The following is a 24,114-nucleotide window of genomic DNA, read 5'->3' as shown; positions in this document are numbered from 1 at the left end:
CAGCAGACATATGGGAACACCACCACCTGCAGGTTCTCCTCCAAGTCACTCACCATCCTGACTTGGAAATATATTGCCATTCCTTCATTGTTGCTGGGTCAAAATCCTGGAACTCCCTTCCTAACAGCACTCTGGGTGTACCTATACCACATGGACTGCAGCGGTTCAATGAAGCACCACCACCTTCTCAAGGGCAGTTTTGGATGGACAATAAATGCTGACATTGCCAGTGATGCTCAAATCTCATAAACACTTTTAAAAAATGTGGGGCCAATGACCAATCCACTCTCTTTAAGTCAGTTGGTCACTTTTAAGGAGGCTGCATGCCTCCATTTTAACAAATTTTCTCCTTTTCATTCATGTTAGCCAGGTTTACTGAGACTGAGGAATCCCAGCAGATATATGTAGGTAAGAAGGGCCATGAGGTAACTGTATTTAGAGCATTGCTTGTGGACCAGGAAGAGCAGGCGCTTATACATCTTGGTACAGTTCCCACCCCCTTCCACCCCTGTACTGCCTGGTACTCAACCCTTGGTTTCCTTTCCCACCAAACACCCTGTCAATCAAGCAGGAAACCTGCCAAAAAATGTTCCAGGTCCTGTAGTTAAATCCTGTAGCGTGTCCGGGGAAACATTCCCTTCATTTTCCTGTTGGAAATTCTCCCCATTCCTCGCTCTCCTCACAGATCCAAGCAAATACCAAGGTCAATATCCTTGTGAAGACGATTTACCATTATACGTATTGCAACACAGTTGAGGTAAGCAAACATGACCATGTGGGATATTAAAACTATTACCCATCCAAAACCTCCCTTCCCCTCGCCCAGCACCCATCATTCCTGCCATGATTTCTTTCTCTTGATTAGTCAGAAACTGGATTATACTTCAATATGACCACTGGTGAATATGCTATTTGTGATTACAAACGTAAAACTCAATGTTAGCAAAATGCAGTGAATAACAGGAATACCCAACACCCACTGCCAGTCCAGAACAGTAACAGGTACGCTCTAATACCCACTGCCAGTCTACAGCAGTAACAAGAACACATTAACACCCACTGCAGTCTAGAGCAGTAACAGGTACACCCTAACACCCACTGCCAGTCTAGAACAGGAATTTATTAATTCCCATGTGCAATTTTTAAAAGTAATTTTTGGATTAATGATTTCCTTCAGGTTGAATGATGCTGATGTTGGAAATGCCATTCGCCTGGTTTTCCCAGACATCGGAATGTTCATCGGAAGCCTCTCTGCTTTCCTCATATGCAGGAAACTGTTGATTGGTGCAGGCTCACAGAATGTAGCCCGGAATTTGTCTCATTCCGAGGGAGAGGTAAGGAAGCTTCCTTCTTCAGAGACTGAGGAACTCAACCTTCATTCTTACTGTTAATTTCAATTCACAGTCATTATTGCCAGGGAGTGACAGTGTTCAGAGGATCAGTGCGGGTGGAGAGAGAGGGTTGGGTGCAAAAGCTAAATTTAAGCCTTTTTAATACAAATTGACCCAGGTGTTTTTTTAAGAATTGAAATCTGTTCACTCCTCTAGCCCTGAATAACTAGTGTTCATTAAACAGAATTATTACATGGGCTACTTGTAAATCTAACCCCTATTATATGAAGAATTAGTCATTAGATTGCCCAGTGGGCGTTAACTAAACTTTCAGTTAGAAGTCAAAATTATACATTTTTACCGTTTCATTTATTTCTGCCTTCAATTAAAACTTTTATATTCTGAGTTATTTCAGCTTGTTTCTATTTTCAGTAGGGATGTGTGAACTGAACAAGGCCATTCAGCCCCTAAAAACTGTTCCCCCATTCAGTTAAATCATGGCTGTACCTCAGCTCCATTTTCCCACCTTTGTCCCATATCTCTTGATACCCTAACCTAATAATAAAAACTCTCAGTCTTCAAAGCCTCAATTGACTCCCAGAGACAGTAGCTTTTTGTTGAAGTGAATTCTGGCTTTCCACTAGCCCTTGTGTGAAGAAGTGCTTCCTGATTTCATTCCTGAAAGGCCTATCTCTAATTTAACACCTTTGCCCTCTTGTTCTGGATTCCCCACCTGTAGAAATAACATCTCTATTCCCTTCATCATTTAAAAAAAAAGCTCAATTAAATCGGCTCCTCAACCTTCTAAAGTCAAGACAATACATAATATGTTTATGCACTCATCCTCATTGTCTAACCCTTTACGCCTTGGTTTCAGTCTGATAAATCTGTACTCAACCCTCTCCAAAGCCTTTGTGGGAGATGGTAGTGTAGTGGTAATGTCACTGGACTAGTAATCCAGAGGTCCAGGCTAATGTTCTGGGGATGTTGGTTCAAATCCCACCATGGCAGATGATAGAATTTAAATTCAATCAATAGAATCTGGAATTATAAAGCTGGTTTCATAATGGTAAGCATGACAACTATCATTGATTGCTGTAAAAACCCACCTGGTTTCCTGTAGGGAAGGAAACTTGCTGTCTTTACCTGGTTTGGCCTTCATGTGACTCAAGATCCACAACAACGTGGTTGACTCTGAACTGCCATCTGAGATGGCCTAGCAAGCCACTTGGTTCAACAGCAATCAGGGATGGGTAATAAATGATGGCCTTGCCAGTGATGCCCACATCCCATGAAAGAATAATTTTTAAATAAATCCTCCCTGAGGTTTGTTGTTTAAAACTGAGCGTGATACAGGAGATAGGGTCTGTGAATCTCTGTACAAATGAAAGATCACTTCCTCACCCTTTGTATTCCAACTTTTTTGAGATAATGACCAACATTTCATTGGTCTTTCTGAATTACTTTTTGTATCTGTGCAGTTAGTTTGGAAATGTCTAGCTGGAACATGCTAATCCATGTGTTAGCTCCTTTCTTCCCCTTACCCAACATGTTGAACTTTGACCTTCTCAGGAGGAGGTGGAAGGAACAGAATCCGAAGAGACAGATTCTGAGGTGGACTCTGAGGAAGAGGAGGAAGAGGTATTGGGAAAAGATAAAGCAGAAAATAAACCAAGCTTCACTCGGAAACTGGCTTTCTTCATGGCAGGGATCAAAGAGATGATTGGACATCTGATAATGACGGCAGGGAAAGCCATCGTGACCCTTTTGCTATGTTTCGCAGGTCTGTACCTTTCAGTTATTCAATATGCACATGCTTCCAAAATATATATATATATTTAAATGCTTACCACAAAGAAAGGCTTGTATTTATATAACACCTTTTGTCAAGTGTGATATGATGATAAAAGGCACCAACGCTCAAAAGGGATTGTGTAAACATGCTGTGGGTTCATTTATTCATTCTAAGCACATGTGAACAGATATACACGGACAGAAAGCTTGAGGATATCAGAGCTGCAAAGCTGCGTGTGTGTGCGCACTCTGTTCTAGGCCAAAATGAAGCTTGATCACATGATGCAGTTCCCTTAGGGCATGCTGCTATCCCTTAAATGCATATTATAACACCTTTCACAACCTCAAGATGTCCCAAAGTGCTTTACAGTTGATGAATGTTACACCAAAACATTGTGGAAGTGCATTCAATATTGTAAATTCATTCACACCACGATCCCACCAACAGCAAACAGATAAATGACCAGATAAACTGTTTTTTAGTGGTGCTGGTGAAGATAAATATTGACTGGAGCCGGGAATAACCCCCCCTGCTCTTCTTCAAGATAATGCCATGTGATTGTTAACACTCACCCAGAGGACAAAGGTGGGCCTTGGTTTAACATCTCATCTAAGAGAGTGCAGCACTCTCTCAGTACTACACTGGTGTGTCAGCCTAGTTTGTGTGCTCAAGTCTCTGAGGCGGGGTTTGAACCAAAAAAATCTACAGATTCTGATGTGAGAGTGCTGTACCCACAGAACCACTTGTTTAATATGTGTCTGTAAAAGGTAGATTTCCATATAATCAATCTAAACCTGTATAATTTGAGAGGAAAATTCCTCCCTGCTGATTTACCAAAGGTCATGTTATAAGATAGTCTTAGATTTAGAGCTTTCCTGTGCCTAGTGGCACATGAGGCAGACAAAGCAGATGCTTTTGTCTGTTTCCATGGCTAGATTTTCCTGGAACTGGTCACCAGAGACAGTAGCTTAAGGGGAACCACTCCACATTAATCATGGCTGACCAGGAATCTCTCCCAGCTGCCATTGATGTATTGGAAAGATTTACAGGTTGATAATCAACTTATTTGATCACATTATGAACACACTGTCCTTGGCCCTCAAGTCCTGGAGTGGAACTTGAACCCAGAAATTTTGGTTCAGAAATAGGGACACTACTCACTGCGCCACAAAGCTCCCCCACATAACATTGTAAGTACACTTAATAGAGATGGATAGCCAGGTCCAGCAGAAGTGGCTGGTATTATATATGGGCAGTTAGGTAACAATGGATCTTGCTCCCCCGGCATGCTCACTCTCATTCAGTGCCAGGTAAAGTTGGGCATAATTATTGGGGTCCTTCTGAACAGCCATTCAGGTTCTACTTGCTTGAGTATTCGCATACCATAATGATGCCTTTGGGAGTTTGCTGGTACAGTTTCCTTTGGCACGAGATGGCTTTGCCAGGCAAAGTGAGGTTATTTTATCCCCCCTGCCTTTAGATATAGGTATCTGCATGAGGGCACAGGGCAGCCCTTGGACAGACTGACTCACCCTCATCCATCTTTGTTTAGCCCTCATTTTCCAGACACATCAGCCATTTTCACTGGTCCACCAATTGGTGCCAAGAAAGGTGGAGCCAAAATGAATTTGGAACAACTGGCAGAATGGCTCAGGCCAATCTATGGGTGGAATTTTACAACATCCCACACTTGGATTAGGTTGAGAGGCATAAAATTGGGTGCCATGGCAGCAACGCTGTGTCTGTCGCCTACCCACTTCTGCTGGTATTTTACCAGTGGCAGCACGCACACAGACCACATGGTGAGGCATCCAGGTAAATCCTGGTGGCCTTGTTGTGGGCTGGGAGGTGGGAGATCCTCTTGTTCAGGCGCCCTGGATGCCACCGCCCGCATCACTTCTCCCCCAGCATGTATGCTCCTGAACTCCCTGCCCTCCCAAACCTGGTCCTTCACCCCCCTCCCCCACACCCCCACCCCCCAACACCGCCCCCACCCCAAATGGTGCCTGACAGAATGGCCCCAGGAAAAGACCCCACTAAATTTCTAATCCAACTCCATAGCTCCTCGGCGCAATGGACTGCCTGCAATCCCAGCAGCAGCCACAACTCCCAGCTGCTGGGATTGGACAGCCCTGGCCATTTGATTGGTCGGCAGCTCTAAGAGGCAGGACTTGCTCACTGATATGGGCAAAGGTCCAGCCTGAGCCAATTAGCAGCTCGGTAGCTGTAAAGTCAGCTCGGTACTTTCTGGCCAAGTGAAGACAGGCTTGTCACTGACTTTTATGGCAGGAGACAGTGCCACTCTTCTGAATAAAACGCAGCCCTAAGTGCCAACAGGAAGAAAATAGAAAGGAACGGAACACGAGGACGAAAATCGATCAGAAATGGCAGAAATAATTTGCATAATAATAGTGCCCTTCACCCTCTTGGGATGACTTCATAGTCAATGAAGCACTTACGAATTGTATTCACTGTTATAATGTAAAGCACAGCAACTAATTTGTACACAGCAAGATCCCTCCAATGGCATTATGCAAATGACCAGCTATTCTGTTTTCATGATGTTGGTTGACGATGCTGTTTCGCAGTTCCTTTGAAATTATGATAACTGTTTGCATGCAAGCCTTGTGGTTTGTACCAGCTGAGTGATGGACTCTGTTCTCCAGGTATTGTGCACCCATCTCTCACCTCCACAGTCTATTTCTTCATGTTCCTGGGGTTATGCTCCTGGTGGGCCTGCAGTCGTATTTTCAGCTTGTTCTTTTTCAAACGCTTGTGTCTTTTGATGGTCTTTGTCAGTGGAGGACACCTGGCTGCGATCTACATCTATCAGTTACCTCTTGTTCAGGGACAACTTCCACGTGATGATATTCATATGAGGTATGGTTGTAATGTTTGGAGAGAAACTCATTGCCATAACTGTTTTATAATAACCATATAATAATAAAACTTACCAGGTAAAGTGTCAAGAGAAAGTGGCCTATATATTGATTTAAAATGAACATCCTAAGCTGCATGGAATGTTCAAGAGATTTTTCTCCATTTTAAGTACATACAATGTGAAGTATAACTGTGGAACATTTCTGAGGCACAGTCTGGGTGATAGGCTATGTACTGAACTCGTCATACTACACTTTTTGGGCTGTGCTTGGTATAAGGCAGTTTTTTTCCCCTTCTGTTAGTTTGGATCTAGCGATGCCACTGTCACTAATGTAATGTGGGGGAATGCAGCAGCTGATTACAGAAGCAAGGCCCCACAAACAGAAATCAGGTATATGACCAGATAATTTGTTTTAGTGATGTTGGTTGAGGCATAAAGGTCCATCTGAGGGCATTTGGGGTCTCAGTTTAACAGTTCATCTGGGACACCACACCTCCAACTGTACAGCACTCTGTCAGTGCTGCACTGCTAGGTTAACAACAACCTGCATTTATATAGCACCTTCATCACAGTAAAATATACCATGATGCTTCACAGGAGAGTCCTCAAACAAAGTTCAGCACTGAGCCACGTTAGGAGATATTAGGACAGAGGTAGACGGAAGCGTGAGAGAAGTGGTTTTGAGGTAGAGCTGGGTGTCCTCAGTGTATATGTGGATCCCAAGATTGTGTTTTCAGAAGAACTCACTGGGGGCAGCATGTAGGTGAGAAATAGGAGGAATCCAAAGATAGATCTTTGGGGGACAGCAGAGGAAATGGTGTGGGAGTGGGAAGAGAAGCCATTGCAGGAGATTCTGTGGCTACAATTGGATAAATATGAATAGAACAAGGCAAGTGCTGTACCACCCAATGGGACAATGGAGGAAAGATATTGGAGGAGGATGGTATGGCCAACCATAGCAAAGGTTGAGGAGTGAAGGAGAGATAGTTTATCATGGTCACAATCACAACAGGTGTCATTTGGTAAGGACTGTTTGAGTACTGTGTCACAGGCAGAAGTTGGAGTGGTTCAAACAGAGAGTTGCAGTTAAGATGGGCATGGATTTGAGAGGCAATAACACGCTGAAGAAATATGAAGAGTAAAGGGCGGTTGGAGACAGTGAGAACAAGGGTGAGTTATTTAGGGGAGGGTGATGAAAGCAGATTTGACGGGGATGGGATCAATACCTGAGGAGACGGAACCATGAATAACATCGACTAACATGGCAGCCAGGAAGGGTAGTTGGGTGGTCATCAGTTTAGCAAGAATAGGCTTGAGGGAGCAAGGGGTGAGTCACATGGACAAAATAAGCTCGGAATGTCAGACTAAATGTAGTGCTTAATTGTCCGCAGCTGGACTTGAACCCCTGACCTGACTCAGGTGTGAGGGCTGCCTACTGAACTACATCTGATAGATAATTGTCAGAGCTCATGATGAGAGGGTAATGGGTGCTAACGAGAATTTGAATCAAGATAGTGTCCATATTCCTGAGAAGAGATAAACCTAACTTGGGAATGGCAGACCCATTTTTCTCACAATGGTGAAATAATGGCATCTTGAGAGACACTTATATAAAAATAATAGTCAATAAAAACCGTCGTCGTTGTAGAAGTCCGATATCCTGTCTGAAGGATCTTCTTAACTTAATGGCAAAGCAGCTTGACCACATCCAGCACCTTAAATATTCACTCCCTCTACCGATGCACAGTGGCAGCAGTGTGCACCATCTACAAGATGCACTGCAGGAAATCACCAAGGCTCCTTCCATAGCACCTTCCAAACCTGCAACCTAGAAGAATCAGGGCAGCAGGCACAAAGGGATGTCACCGCCTGCAAGTTCCCCTCTAAGCCATAGGTCATTCAGAAGTGGAAATATATCACCGTTCCTTCACTGTCATTGGGTCAAAATCCTGGAACTCCCTACCTATACCACAGGGACTGCAGTGGTTCAAGAAGGCAGCTCACCACCACCTTCTCAAGGGCAATTAGGGATGGGCAATAAATGCTGGCCTAGCCAGCAATGCACACATCCTGTGAATGAATAAAAGAAATGCTATTTTGAGCAAATGATATTCACACTGGAGATTGATAAACCATGTGATGTGTTGGCCCTAGATTTCTATAAGGATGAAATTCCTTATGGAAGGCTGGTACTGTCACTGATAATGGGAGGAATTTGACTCAAAACTTGAAAAAAGGGTCAGTTTATGGAAAGAAACCAGTTGATGCTTTTTAGGTGAATTATGTCGATATTGGCATCATCATTGGGATGAGGGGAGGACCCCCTCCCCCTCCCTCTCCCCACTGTCACCAGGAAATTTCCCTGTTCCATCCTCACTGACTCCAGCTTGAGTGTCCCGATCCCCACCACCAGCACTGAAGTGAGTATTGGCACTATTCACGGCCCCCACTCCTCCTCCTCACCAACGGCATGGGTGTTGGGAACCCGCTCCACCAACCCCCATTATTCCTAATCTACTTTTAGTAACTTTGAATAACAAGCCCAATACCAGGTAGTCAGATATTAAACTGGAGAACAGTCAAGTCAAGAAGCCAGGAGGCTAGAAAACGTGTTTGATAAAATCTGCAATGGAACAAATTAAATTGAGAATAGACAGTTGTACAAGGGAAACTCAAAGTCATGGCTGTTCTTTCAATGGTGTTCAGGCAGTTAAAGTGAAGCTGAAATGGAACGGGGATACTGGTAGAATTTTAGCTTCACTTCTTTGGATTGTGTGCATCTTATTGAGCCAGCCCTATTTACATTTCATGGACATCACAGGATGATAATTGGGTTGATGATCCATTCTGTTAATTCACTGCCCAGGCTGGTGATCCACTCTGTTAAATCACTGCCCGACTGTGGAGATTAAATGTAATCCACATGTCAAATGCAGCTATGAACACTGAGTGAATTGTTGAATTAAGTTGCCATGTCCATTGAGTATAAATTGAAAGAGAATTTTACAGCTCCCTGCAAACATGTTTGAAGGCGGGGAGGGGGTGGAGAAGGGTGGCTCATAAAATGCATGGCATGGCCTGTTCACTGCCTTACCAGCCACTCAATTGATGGCCACTTAACTGCCTCAGCCCACCCCCATTGCTGTGTTACCTGCGGTAGGGGGAAGGCTATGCCTTGCTTGTAGCCTGGCAGCTTTTACTGAGTGGCTAGTGTCAAGCAAGGTGGTGGGGGAACATCCTTCAGGGGGCCCTTGTGCCTATCGGAGGCCCACCCTCACAAATCATACACCTCCCTGTAACTGCCCACTGGCCCCCAGGCTCTCTAACCCAGTTCCACACTCCCCCGCTGGGCCCTACTGCTGATACTCTGGACTTACTTACAGCCCAGCATCCATCTTTCTTTGGCCAATGGCTGCATTCCCTACAAGGCCACCGCTCGAAGCAGCCAATGCTGGAACTCCAGAGCTGCCAGCCAATTGGATTGGCGGACAGCTCACTGAGGCAGGTCTTCTGCCCCGGATGGGGGCACCAGTCTAGCCCTCGGCCCCACTGAGTGTGAAATGGCTGCACGGTAGCTGCATATTTTGTTGTCGGGCTCCAAACTGACTTATTTAGTCATTATGGGAACACAGCATCCCATAAAATCCAGCCTGACATTCATATTCAAGTGTACAGTGCCTGGAGTTCAGTGTAGAGTCAACAAGACACAGGGAAGCGGGCAGGCCAGGAATCCATGCCGTGAGGAAGCTGATCCTTGGCAGCCAAGATTGAGTTTAAGAGGAAAGGGTGGGCAAACCTGGGCCTTTTAACCTTCAAAAGATTTACCTTTATTGAAATCTACAAGATTTCAAAAAGAGGTTAAATGAGAGGTTAATTCAAAGCACTAGAGCAAGGAGTACAGATAAAGAATGTTGAGAAATGTCAGGAAAAATTTGTTGTGAAAGACTGACTAGCAGTGGGAGTTAAAAGCCTTTGATTCTTTCAAGGCACATTCGATCATGGGATGGGGAGGAGGCAGTATTCTGAAGGCTGAGGGATGAATTAATTGAAATCTTTAAAATGATAATATGATTTGAAAGATGGGGGAAATGATTTATTCAGGTGAGGGAATCCAGAACAAAAAGGCACATTAGATTGCATTGCCATTCTGGAGTGAAATTTGGAAGGACGTCCTCACACGAAAGTTAGTGCAGATCTGGCACTCTCCAGCCAAGAGGCTGTGTGTGCTGGGGAGTCAATTAAAATTATTAAGATCCAAGATTGGTGCATTTTTGTTAATTAAGGGTATAAAGGGATCTGGATCAAAGGTGGGTAAATAGAGTTAAGATATCATTTAACCATGATCTTACTGAATGGGAGAACAGACACAAGGTGCTGAATAGCCTCCTGCTATGTTGATAGGGGTCTAGTAAGTGCATTATACCTTACAATTAATTTCTCCTTTTTCTTGACCCAGGTTGTTTGGTATGACGGCAGTGATCAAAACCAATATGTCAGAACCATGGCAATTGATGACCCACCATGGGCTGCACTGGCCTGTCATTCTGAACCCCATTGTACTCCTCGTTCTGTACTACACCGTTTCAACACTAATTCGGCAGCAGCTCCTCAATGATGAGTCAGGGGTAAGGGCAGCTGTAGCAGTTTGAGATTTTTGGCCAGGCTGCTAATGTTACACTACAGCCCTCACCCTCACCCAAGTTTGAGTTCATTGATATCACCAGATGGTGCTTTCCAGTCACTTATTGAACCATGGTGTTGAGCTGTGTCTATTATTGTGCTCAGAATAGCTCTGCTGTTGATATAATCAGAGCACGGTGAATTTTGTCTCCTCATAGTTGCTACTGTTACAGTGACTATGCTGACCTATGAAGGAACTTTGCTTTGAAATCTCTAATAGCAATATACTGGTGTCACTCACCAATTTTCTGTGCTCTCTTTCTTTCCTGAAAGAGTTGAGTCTTCCTGAGGTTCTGAGGAGGAATTTTACTGCGGTGCATTCTCATGACAGACGCTTGCAGGGCAGGGATTCAGTGTTCAGACAGCTCCTCATCTGACTCAGTTTTCACTCCGTGAAAGTCATGCACCAAAAAGCTATATTGGGATAATTATCTATACTTCCTTAAGCTGCCCCGTCCCTCAATATCTCAAATGATGAGTGCCAGAAGGGTATTTTTTTTAACCATAACTACATAGTACACGCTGTGCAAAAGGGGCGACTGGTGACTGGAGGGCTGATTGAGATCCAGGCAGCACCACCTTCCCCACCCCTGCACATCCCCACCCCCCTGACACCCACTCCACTTAGGCCAGGGGCTGCCTGACCAAAATAATAATAATAAAAACAAAAAAACTGCGGATGCTGGAAATCCAAAACAAAAACAGAATTACCTGGAAAAACTCAGCAGGTCTGGCAGCATCGGCGGAGAAGAAAAGAGTTGACGTTTCGAGTCCTCATGACCTTCGACAGCTGCCTGACCAATTGTGCTTTATCCTTGCTAAAATGAATGCACAAAACAAAACAATGGCACATCACTTTTGGCTGGTCAGTTACCAATTGGATCAAGGAAATACTGTGATTTTCATGCCTCTGCAGATTGTAATTTCATAAGGAAAGTTTCTTTAAGTCTTCCCAAGTAATATTCACAGCAGAGCTGTATTGTTGCCTTTATGTTAACAGTGCTGAATTGGTTGAACATGGTAACTGAATGTTTAATTTTAATACAGAGGTTTTCTGTAACTGTCCTATTGTCTGACAGGCTGGCCTTCCGGAGATGGTAGCTTATTCTGCAGAAAATATGTCAGAACAAATCAATGCTGAAGCCACTTTACAGATTGTCGAAAATGATAGCAAAAAGGTCAGAGCCAAATCACAATGTCCAAATCTATCTCAATCAGTTAATCTGGAATTTTACAAAGTGTTTCACGATGTGTTGATGTCCAAAGGGACCTGGGTGTCCTTGTTCATGAGTCAGTAAAAGTTAGCCTGCAGGTGCAGCAAGCAATAAGGAAATCAAATGATATGTTGGCCTTCATTGCGAGGGGATTTGAGTACAGGAGTAAAGATGTCTTGCTACAGTTGTATAGAGCCTTGGTGAGACCGCACATGGAGCATTGTGTACAGTTTTGGTCTCCTTATCTAAGGAGCAATATACTTGACATGGAGGGAGTGCAACTGAGGTTCACCAGACTAACCCCTAGGATGGCAGCATTGTTTTATGAGGAGAGATTGAGGAAACTGGGCCTGTATTCTCTAGTTTTGAAGAATGAGAGGTGATCTCAGTGAAACTTAAAAAATTCTTACAGGGCATGACAGGGTGGATGTAAATAAGATGTTTCCCTGGCTGGTGAGTCCAGAACTAGGGGACACAGTTTCAGAATAAGGGCCAGGCCATTTAAGACTGAGATGAGGAGGAATTTCTTCATTCAGGGGGTGGCGAGTCTTTGGAATTCTCTACCTGAGAGGGCTGTGGAAGGTCAATCATTGAGGATGTTCAAGACAGAAATCGATAAGTTTCTGGAGACTAATGACATGAAGGGATATGGAGATAACGCAGGAAAAATGGTGTTGAGGCAGGTGATCAGCCATAATCTATTTGAATGGCGGAGCAGGCTCAAGGGGTTGAATGGCCTATTCCTGCTCCCATGTTTGATAGTGACCAAAGGGAAATGGACCTCAGCTCGTCTCTCTATCAGTCTGAAGTTTCTCAGAGTTATACGGGAGTAGCAAGAAAATAGCATCCCCTATTCCCCAGCCAAGTGCCAACACCTTCCCCCCACCCCCCACCCCCCACCCCCCACACCCCACAATACAATCCCCAGGGTTGACACAGCTTTCCACAGCTTCTTCTGAGTAATATCACAGTGCTTAAATTGACTGGTACCATGGATTTGAACAGATTAGGATCTCTATATATTGCATCTTGATACCAGTGCTAGGGTCTATGTATATTGTACCCTGTAATATTGTAACGCAAGATAAAATATACTGAATGCATGAAGATTCCAGTTCAGTTAATCTTTGATCCACTGGCACCAAACATATAAAGAAAATAAAGTTATTTTAAGGATACAAAAAGATCAAATGTGTTGTGAGCTCACCACCCCGCCTCCCCCCCCAACCAAACCACCCCGGTCCTCAATCTGGGCAGTTGAAAGCTGGCCCACTATCTCCTTCACGCTCCCAGCCCTGACCCCGCCCCTGCAAGCCTGCCGAAGCTGCTCCCAAAATCCTGAGAGAACTCTGGGCACAGAAATGTTCACTGCCTTCACCACTATCGCCATCAGTTAGCAGGGCCACACCGGTCCTGGCTGACGGTTACCACAGCAACTGCAGGGCCTGGTGTCCTGGCTGACCTCTGACATCTCAGCCGCGCAGAAGCCAGGGAGACAGTACATGCCCCCATTACATATTGTTCAATCACGGCGCCTGTATGTTATACCTTGTAACGCAGAGAAATTGTGTCTCATTTCATTGTGACTTTCCTATAATATTCTGTCTGATTACAGCAGTCATCGATTAATCCAATTAGTGGCCATGCAGTGGAGTTGACTGTTCCTTTCTATTTGCCACGGGGGAACAATAACTGTCTGCCAGTACAGATGTATTGCTCCCCAGACTACACTCAGCAATCCTCTGACTCTGGTAAGATTCCTAACACAAGATAAAATAACTGGCAGGAAATGTAGTGGTAATGGTGATTGCTGTGTTATCAAGGGCAGCACAAAGTTTCACTGAGGGTGATAAACAATCAGTGTGGATAACCATTCAGATTTCACTCGGACAGCTCACAGTCACAGACTTTAAAACAGAGTCAGATGGCAGGAGACGCGGACTAAAGTTATGGCCCCAAGTTAACTCTAAGACGGCCAAAGAGTTCAGAAAGTAGTGGAAAATAGCTGCTGCACTGATTGGCCTGTTGCCTCATAAATTATTCATGTTTAGCTCATTCTTTTTTAAACATTTAAATACCAAACCTTTTAACATCAGGAAGAAGCTGCAATGCAAACACACTCCTGCATTTGTGTCTCTCCTGTTAACAGTAAGGGTCAATGCCCTTTGAACCCACACGATGGCAGCCTCTGGGCTGACATAATGATGCTGATGTCCTTCGCTTGAGTCACTGCATTCTTATACCTCCCAGAGATAGTGTCTATTAGCACTTATGTACAGGTCTTTGATGGCACAGGACTGGCTGGCAACTCACTGCTCCTTTGATACTCCACATATGCTACTGATGGACGGCATCCCTTCACAATGCCAGTTGATGTATGTGAACATGTTAAAACTCCTCCCTTATGGTCACTGGTCACCATTCTAGGGAGTGGAAGATGGCAATGGCTGCAACTGGCAGTGTGGATGCCAGAGCCCCTGTGCGAGTATTACCTCAGCTCTTCAATACAGCTGGTAATCTTTAAAACAATTGTTGATCGGTAGTAACAGTGACCAGTGGAAACCTCATGACACTGACTTGTATTTGGGTTAAATGAAAAACAACTTGCACTTTATAGAGCAGCTTAACATTGAGCTAATCCAATCAGTAGGAATGAGATGATGGCATTCTGGATATCCTGGATATTCTGTTCCCTACCACTGCCATTTGTGCTGGGGCCTCTACATGAGGTGCGCAGGCACCTGCCTGTTTCAGGCAGAACTCTCTGATGCACCTATGAGCCCCATAAAGTTGGGCAGAGCATGCACCAGAACGGCGTAGCCTATCAGTACCTCGTGTTGAGCAGGTTCTTAAAGGGCTGCTGCAGCCAGCTCCTAGTAGAGCCTATTTGTTCTCCTTGAGAGAGCAGTAGTGACCATTACTGCTCCCCTCAAGGATACCACTTCAGTCTTGCCTCTCCATGGGACTGCTGATACTCTGAGCCCCCTCCTCTAACCTGTGAGTACTGGAACAATGCTCTCCATTTGCCAGGAACATGGAATGAAACCTGGTCCTCAAAGTGTCTCAGACCTCACACCGAGAGCCACGGGCAGGTAGGCCAATTGTACCTCATACCTTCCAACCAATGTCACTTGGGGTTAATATTGTGTCTCTTAAAAATATCTCAAATTGCTTCCAATACAATGAATAACTTTGGCATTCACTGACAACGGTTATGTAGTATATACCAACATGAAGGCCAGCTGACTGCCCAAAGTCTGAAATAAGAACAAGTACAAGTTGGAAGTAAATAGCAGGGCCCTCACTATCTGAGTGAAGTGACCATTTAACATTTCAGGAGAGTCTATCAGATCTATTACCAATCCAACTGAAACATTTCACCTGGCCTCCCCAGTTAGATGCTGACAGTCCTCTGTATATTGCCAGCATTTTGTTTTTTATTTCCATTGAAGCAACTTTAGTGATAGAAAAAAAGATCTTATGTCCCAACAAGGCCCTTCCTTCTGGTACACTAACTTTCTCATCAAAGTCTATCTCTCTGCATGTTAACCCTCTCTCTGGTACATGAACCCTCCCCTAGATACATTAACCCTCCCATCATGGCATATTAAACATCTGTAAAATATCTGCCCTTTTACCTGCCTCATGTATTATTGCAAATATTTCTCATTCCAAACACATGACACTGCCTTGATAGCGCCGTTTGCAGTTTATTTCCCCTAACTTAAATTCACGTCCTTTGGTTTACTTTGAACTGATGCTCTCAGTTTCCTTGATCCATACCTCATTCAAGTGAGGTTATTTAATTACTTTGATGAGGTCCTTCCTTTTACTCCCTTTTTCTGCAGTGTACAGCTTAAGTTTATTTGGTGGCTAGGCTTAGCTCCTTGACAATTGGGGTCAGTCCTATCTCTGCATCCTCTCATTGCTCCCTGTAATATTTCAGGACAGTATTTATCTCTCTGTTCCTTTGCTTCCTCTTACAGACACATACACAGAGACGGAAATAATGGAAGATGATTCTGGGAACTCATCCAGCAGTCCATTGATCATTGGCCACTTCATAATGCAGCAGAGCTACATCTTTGCACTCATATTCATGATGGTATGGCTTAAAGCGGGACTTCCGATTCATCCTTTTCTGGTGTTAATTGTACTAGCTCATTAGAAACCATAGAATAAATCTCCAATGAGGCAATTGTTCATTACATCAGAAGGAAGCCCTCAATTTGGTTACAATTTTTCAGGAAACACATTCGACACACATCATGTAATGTCTCGGCAATAGCAAGGGCGCCTTTATTAAAATAGTTGTGTGAGGTATCAGTGTCATGTAATGCTGTGAATACACTTGTTATGGACAGGGTCAGGAGAAGACTGAAACACTTGTACCCCTTACCTTTCTGCCCATAATCAGCGTAGTTTTGTAAAGAAGATATGTGCGTTTCTTAGCCCCCAGAGTGTCCGCGGTCAATTTAAGTAAAAGCAAACTTTCATGGGTTTAAATAAAGGCAATTATTTATTCACACATTCAACCTGAAAGTCTAAATGCTATATCAAGCGCGTGCGCGCAAACACACACACACACACACAAGAGAGATACAGGGCTAGAGAACAGTGCTCTTATACAAGCAGTAAGCAAAAGAATAATTCATAGTTCATGTGTTGGTTTGTTGTAGGAATAACAGTTGTAATGGGCCTGGCAAAGGCAGCATTTTCACTCTGAAAGGGTAGTTTAGGCAGTTTCAATACCTGTAGCCAAAAATCAGGGATTGCTGTAGGATTCCCTCGAAGATATGGATGTTCAGCAGGTCATGAAGTTAGTTACTTATAGTTTCTTCTTACTAGGAGATCAAGTTTCTTTACAGGTGGGCTTGGAATAGGAATCAGGCTGGGAGACCTTTTAGATGTAATAGCCTCCAGGGTTTTAAAAAGGCATGGATAATACTGTCTTGGCTTCTGCTGATGTTCTCTGTAGACAGCATTCTTGTGTAGACTGTCCAGGTTTCTCTTTGATTTTTAGAATAAAAGATGTGTTTTCTGTAGACAGTTTCAGTAATATGACCAACTGCCATTGTCCACATGATGGGTTGGAGCCAGGGTGATTGATACACAATGGGGGAATGATTGATAACCTATCAATATACCAGCTATGATTAGCTCACTGGAAGACCTTATTTGATATTCCATTCTCGAGGCTCTGATACGTCTGGCAGTCATTGTTTGTTAGATCTCTCCCATTGAGCTGGTAAAGATTTGCACCTGAGAAACCCATTTTCATTTGAGAACTTTCCAGAGGCATTTTCAGATGTGAGTTATGAAAGTAAAATATTGTGGATGTTGGAAATCTGATATAAAAATAAAAAGTGCTAGAAAAATTCAGCAGGTCTTGCAGCATCTATGGAGAGAAATAAAGTTGTGTCAAGTCCAACCTGACTTTTCTTAGGAACTGAAGAGAGACAGAAATGTGATGGGTTTTATGCTATTGAAAAAGTGGGGAGGGGGTCAGGAAGAACAAAAAGGAAGGTCAGGGATAGGTTAGAGGCAGGAAAGATTATATAACAAAGATGTTATGGAACAAAAGACAAAGAAAGTGTTAATGGTCATGGTAAAGAAACAAAGCATTGGTCCAGAGTAAGTGTTAATGGCAGAATAAAGGAAAAAAAGCATGAAAAAATGGTACAAAATGACTCTCTGCAAAAAACAAAATGGAGGACAAAATTCATGACCTAAAGTAGTTGAACTCAGCGTTGAGTCCAAAAGGCTGTGAGGTGCCTAACTGGAAGTTGAGGTGCTGTTCCTCCAGCTTGCATTGTGCTTAGTTGGAACATTAAAGCAGGCCAAGGACAGAAATATGAGCATGAGAGCAAGACAGTGAATTAAAATGGCAAGCGACCAAAAGGTCGAGGTCATGCTTGCAGACTGAGTGAAGGTGTTCCGCAAAGTGGTCACCCAGTCTGTGTTTGGTCTCCCCAGTGCAGAGGGGACCACATTGTGAGCAGCAAATACAGTACACTAAATGGACAGAAGCACAAGCAAATTGATGCTTCACCTGGAAGGAGTGTTTGGGACATCGGACAGTGTCATAAAGGTCTAGAGCACAGAAAAAGACCCTTTGGCCCATCGAGTATGCACCAGTCAAACAAGTACCTAACAATTCTAATCCCATTTTCCAGCACTAGGACCATAGGCTTGTATGCCATGGCGTCGCAAGTGCACATCCAAATGCTTCTTAAATGTTATGAGGGTATCTGCCTCTACCACCCTTTCAGGCAGTGAGTTCCAGATTCCCACCACCCTCTGGGTGAAAAAATTCTTCCTCACATCCCCTCTAAACTTCCTGCCTCTTACCTTAAATCTATGCCCCCTGATTATTGATCCCTCCACCAAGGGGAAAAGTTCCTTCCTGTCTACCCTATCTATGCCCTTCAATTTTATACACCTCAATCATGTCCCCCCCTCAATCTCCTCTGCTCCAGGGAAAATAACCCCAGTCTATCCAATCTCCCCTCATAATTAAAATTCTCCAGCCCAGGCAACATCCTAGTAAATCTCCTCTGCACTCTCTCTAGTGCAATCATATCCTTCCTATAATGAGGAGAGAGGAAATAAATGGAGAGGTGTTACACTTCCTGTAATTCCATGGGAAGATGCTGTGGGAAGGGGATGAGGTGTTGGAGTGATAGAGGAGTGACCAGGGTATCACGGAGGGAACAGTCCCTTCAGAATGCTGACAGGGGAGGGGAGGGGAAGGTGTATTTGGTGGGTTTTTATTTCAGAGAAGAGTTAATTCTTTGTTTGTGAAGAAATTGCAAAATTCACCTGACCTTTGGCAACCATCTTAATCTTCTTGTTAGTGTCTTTTTTTTAAAATAAAAGACAGTTCCAGAAAATTATATACTGAGTTCAGTCCACTTGTAAAGTCTATGAAAAGAACATTCCTTAATTAGGCATGACAACGCTGGATTCTTTTGGTGTTTCAAAATTAAGAGTCAAATCAAAGAAGGCATGATCTCAATGGCCTTTGTGCCATGGAATAGATCTATTCCATACTGGGTACAAGTAAATCGCTGTAAATCGTTTGTCATAGATCAATCCCCCCAAACCACCTTCGCAATATACCCTTCACTTCCATTTAATCCCCTTCTCACAAACTCCCTCAATCCCAACAACTCAATCCCATCTACCCAATTTCTCATTAGGTCCCTCAATCCCACTCAGTCACATTCTCACCATACCCCTCAAACCCACCTACCCACCTTCTCAATATGTCCCTCAATTTTCATCTGTCCATCTTATATATCAATCCTATCTCCTTATTTTCCTTAGAATAAAAATAGTCCTGCTTGTTTTTCCCTTCATATTTCTTCACTGTGTAACTTACTCCTCATGTTTGAACACTTTGTCACTGTGAACAATTTGGTTGAATCAATTCGCTCATTGCTTTCAGAATCAGGTAGGTCACCTTTGAAGTGCCTCTTTTCCAAAGGCAACTGTTCCAGCTTCCTGAACATAAGAAATTGGAATAGGGTTGCCAACCCTCCAGGATTGGCCTGGAATCTCCAGGAATTGAAGATCAATCTCCAGAACACTGCTGTGTGCAACTCTGGAGAAAAATCATCAGGACATTAACAAAAATTTGTTTTATTGTCATTTACTTTGAACATTTCTCTTTACCAGATATATAAATATTGAAAATGGTGGTGGTGGTGGGGGTGGGGGAGGGGTTTAGTGTTGAGGGTGGTGGGGAGAAAGGCTTTTTGGCTGACAGTCAAGCATCATTCAATTTGGTAATGAGTTTTTTTGGTTTCCAATTGGTGTAGGAAGATCATGCGTCCTAAGGATGGATGTGCTGGCTGATTAATGGCTAGAGCATTAGGGCAAGTCATGTGATAAAACCTCCAGGAATACATTTAATCACAGTTGACAATCCTAAATGAGGACCGGACTAGGCCTCTCAGCCCCTTGACCTTGCTCCATCATTCAATAGTACCACGGTTGATCTGATCTTGACCTCAACTCGACCTTTCCTGCCTGTTCCCTATAAATCTTGACTTCTCTATAGTTGAAAAGTCGATCTAACTCATCCTAGAATGCACTCAATGATTGAACCTCCGCTGCAGTCTGGGGAAGAGAATTCCAAAGATTCATGACCCCCCCGAAGGAAGAAATTCCTCCTCATCTCCATCTTGAATGGGCAACCCCTTATTCTAAAACTATGGCTCTGAGTGTAGTATAAAGGGTTAACAGATGGAATATGCTAATGCACGACGTTGATGATGATGTACCACTGATGTCAGAGAGAGGTTGGAACACCATGCCCAGGAGCAACAATGCCTACTCTGTAATCTGTTTAAAAGTACTATGAATAAACAGGTGTTAAGTAGATACCAGGGTACGACTATAGTTTTTCAAGTAACCAAGTACCACACCTAGAGTCCACAGTAAGAAGGGCCACTCAGAATACCAAATTCTAGACTTCCTCATGAGGGGAGACATCCTCTCAGTAACAATCCTGGCAAGCCCCCTCATAATTTTCCATGTTTCAATCAGGTCACCATTCTTTACAACTTAAATTTCTGATTCCTGATAATCTCATCCACAATTCGATTCTGCTAGAGGACCTTTGATGCAGAGAGGGCTTTGCCACTCATCAATAATTCTTCTTCTTCTCCTCAGATCTGGAGCATTACTTACACCAGCTGGCTGACCTTTGTTCTTTTGATCTGGTCCTGCGTGATTTGGATGCTGCGTGACCGTCAGCGCTGGGCGAAGTTGAGCTCTCCCTTTCTGGTGGTTTATGGGAACTTGCTGATAACCCAGCAGTTCTTTACGGGCTTGCAGCTGAGCGAGACCGAGCTCTTCCCTCGGGTCTCCAATGCTGTCCTGATCGACTTTGACCTGAAGCATTCCAACACCCCATGCTTGCACCTGGGTGCCAAGGTTTGTTTGGAGCATGGCGTATCATCATTATGTTAAACATAGATCCCATTGGTAACAGCAGGATGTGATGAGAGTTGAATCAGACATTTCAGAGTTCTCAAACTAGGGGGGGCATAACAATGTTATGGGTTTGTTATAGGTAGAGGTTTGCTGTGGGGCGAGTGTGGAACGTGGAGGCACAATGGACAGAAAACAGAGAATATGTGATTAATGCATTTTTTGAATGGGTGTGATGTAAACAAAGGTTACCGTCATGACTCTTAACTGTTTTTAGTGTTTATAAATGATTGGATATGAGTGTTGGATTCCATAAAGTTTACAGCACTGAAATAGGCCCTTCATCCCAACTGGTCAATGTGGTAATTATGATATTGGGCAGAATCGTCCCAGATTTGCACTGAGTGCGGGAGCGGGCAGGTAAAGCGATGTTTTACCTGATGGCCGCAATGGCAGCTTTTCATGCCGTATTGTCCCAAACCTGCCACGTTAATTATGCATTCCTGGGAAACATGCTGTTTCCATGGCAGGTGGGACCCCTATTCACCCGCCACACCATCATCTCGTCACTTCATCATGTTGGGAGCCTTATTTGAAGTGCAGTCATGCGCACACCTCTTAGTGCTTCCAGCCCACAACTGATGCAAAGACAGGATGGCCCTGAAAGGCAAGAAGACTGCAGCCCCCAGGTTCAATGACATGCTCCTTGAGCGCTTTTTGGACGCAGTGGAGGCCCGCTGTGATGTCCTCTAACCCCGCTCTGGCCGCAGGATGGGCAGCAACCTCACTAATCCAACTTGAGAGGCGGTGGCAGAGTTGGTCAGCACCAATGTCCTGCAAAAGAGGACAGCCACCCAGTGCCGAAAAAGGATGAATGGTCTCATCCGTTCCTCACTCTTCACTCTTCTCATCACTCTCAACTAACACACTCACAAACCCATCACCCATTCACAGGAAACTCACACTTCAAAGGACAACACTATTAACTCTCACACACCCTCATATCTCCATCAGCTTCATACACTCTTGAGCTTGTGTCCTCAACCTGTCAATGGCTCTGCTCACCACACAAATATTCCAGGCAGGCCATGTGTCCTGCTCACACTCTCTCCATTTGTTTCATGCAGGAGAAGCTGGCTCACATCAGCAGGGAGAGGTCCCAGACCAGGGGTGGAATGGCCCACATTAGGCCGCTCACTCACTTTGAGGAGTGTGCCATCGCACTGACCGATGAGGATGTGGACTGTGCCTGCGGTGACTGAGGTCGGCGGAGAACACCCACATGAGGATCCTACACTACATCATCCCTCTCTCAACACAACTGTGAGTGCTCTCTCTCCTGCTTTTGACTCTGCAGCCAAGCACTACTTATTTCTACTTTGGTTCACAGGGAGCTCTGCCAAGTGACCGACACCCTCAGCCAGCCAGTCCCTCAGCTCCATCCACGTTCTCACCTCCAGCCAACAGGACACCTGCTCCAGTGAAGAGCTGGAAATAAGCAGCCTGCAAGACCCGTCACAGCGCTTACCCACACCCTCCACCAGCGCAAGGACACACACCTCAGTGGAATCTAGATCTAGAGCAGGCTCGGGTTCATAATCTGGTGGCCACCACACGGGCACATGTCCGCAGCAGCAGGAGGTTTGTTCGAGCTCTGTGGCACTCAGGGGACTGCTGGGGAAAAGGCTTCTGTGAGGTCCGAGTCAGATGACAAGCCTCTAGATTTGGCCTTCCAACTCATCCTGGAGAATCAGTAGAAGGTGTGGGAACATCACACAGAGCTGTTGGATGCCCTCAACAGAGCGGCATGCGAGTTGGAGGATTGTGTCTGCCTGCTCTCAGATGAAGTGGTGCCCATGTGTGTGTGTGTATGGAAGTCTCCATGGGGACGATAGCGGACGCCATGGAGCAGAACACGGACCAGCAGAACGCAGAGATGTGTGCAGACCTGCACTCCATCACAGAAGCCATGGGTGAGTTCCAGGTGCTCCTTCCCCTCAACAAATCAGGCTGGGCCCCCTGGGCACCTGAAGAGACAAGGAGCAGCAGCTGGACACCCCTGGGTCATCCACACAGGATACACAGAGGCTGTCCTCTCCCTCCGAGTGCCCTTTCCCTGTGAGCCCCTCAACCTTGTCTTCTGTCACTGCAGAGGGAGCAGCCGGCCAACGGGTGATTCTGGAAGGAGAAGTGTGTGTGCAGCAGGGCCTTTCAGAGCCTCGTGCAAACACTCTCCCACACACGCGGGTCCATCACGTATCACACTCACCTCAATGTCCTGAGCATTTTGAATGCTGCCTGCTGGGGTTCACTTTCAGTTGCCCATCTGAGCTGACCTGCATCTCCGCCCACACACTGATCACACTCCCATGCAGCACCTGATCTTGCTCACTGCGACTGTCATCTCACCTTTGATTTAGACAGCAAGGTCTGGATTCGCTTTTTCTTGTGCCTCCTCATCTTTTACCCTCCCCCAGGCACCCATTTCCTTTCCCCCATCACTGTTGAACACCCTTGGCATCACCTTCCACCTCTGCTCTGTGACTTACCAGCCTCAACCCTTTTCCTTTGGGGATGTCCAGGTTAATGTGCACGTCCCCTTTCTTCCCGAAAATCCCACCGTCATTCACATTCATCTCCTCAACCAGCACCTTCCCATCTCCAGGGTCTATGTCTGCCTCTGAGTCCCCACCAACCACCCTCACCGTCCCTTCTACCACTACTGTCGAACCCTCACCCTCCCATGCTACTGCCCCAATCTGCCCTCGGTCATTCTCACCATTCCCTCATACCACACACGCCCTCAGTTCACTCCCCAGGAGACAGTCATGGACCCATCAGGCCCGTCCCTCGTACGTTCACCTGGACATACCCCCCCTCCAGACCCCTTCCCCCCCGGAACACCTTCCCCCTGGGACCCCCTTTCCCCCTGGAAGCTCTCCCCCCACCCCCTGGACTCCTCCCCTGCTTAGTACCTCCCGCTTCCTGGCTCCCTCAGACACCCTAATTTCTTCCACCACCCTTAATTCTTCCCCTCTCCCGAATCCTTCCTCCAGCCTTTTCTCTTCCTCCAGCTTTACTCCTTCCCCCTTTCCAACTCATTCCTCCACCCTTACTCCCTACCCTCTCCGTGCTCCTTCCTCCTTTCCCACTCCCAATCCTTCCTTCCAAACTCCTTCCCTTACACCTTCCAACCCCCTTACACCTACCTCCCCAGTTGTCATCTCCTCCCCCCATACTCACTAACCCCTTCTAACCTCACCCCTGACATCT

At 45.1% G+C, this 24,114-nt stretch overlaps 1 protein-coding gene across 1 annotated transcript in view; it reads left to right on the top strand.

Moving 5' to 3' along the window:
* Positions 1 to 2,762: 2,762 nt before the first annotated feature.
* si:dkey-11f4.7 (piezo-type mechanosensitive ion channel component 2) overlaps positions 2,763 to 24,114 on the top strand; it is a 327,077-nt gene continuing 305,725 nt past the window's right edge. The window contains exons 1-8 of the mRNA XM_041205475.1: positions 2,763 to 2,780; positions 2,904 to 3,114; positions 5,793 to 6,006; positions 10,464 to 10,632; positions 11,767 to 11,865; positions 13,517 to 13,652; positions 15,888 to 16,006; positions 20,581 to 20,844. Of these exons, the coding sequence (XP_041061409.1) occupies positions 2,763 to 2,780; positions 2,904 to 3,114; positions 5,793 to 6,006; positions 10,464 to 10,632; positions 11,767 to 11,865; positions 13,517 to 13,652; positions 15,888 to 16,006; positions 20,581 to 20,844 (1,230 nt within the window). The remainder of the gene's footprint in view (positions 2,781 to 2,903; positions 3,115 to 5,792; positions 6,007 to 10,463; positions 10,633 to 11,766; positions 11,866 to 13,516; positions 13,653 to 15,887; positions 16,007 to 20,580; positions 20,845 to 24,114) is intronic.

This window comes from Carcharodon carcharias, chromosome 14 (genome assembly GCF_017639515.1).
Source record: "Carcharodon carcharias isolate sCarCar2 chromosome 14, sCarCar2.pri, whole genome shotgun sequence".
In the NCBI taxonomy this organism is placed as follows: Eukaryota; Metazoa; Chordata; class Chondrichthyes; order Lamniformes; family Lamnidae; genus Carcharodon; species Carcharodon carcharias.
Note: the sequence above shows the minus strand (reverse complement) of the source record. Positions and strands in the feature narration are given on the sequence as shown.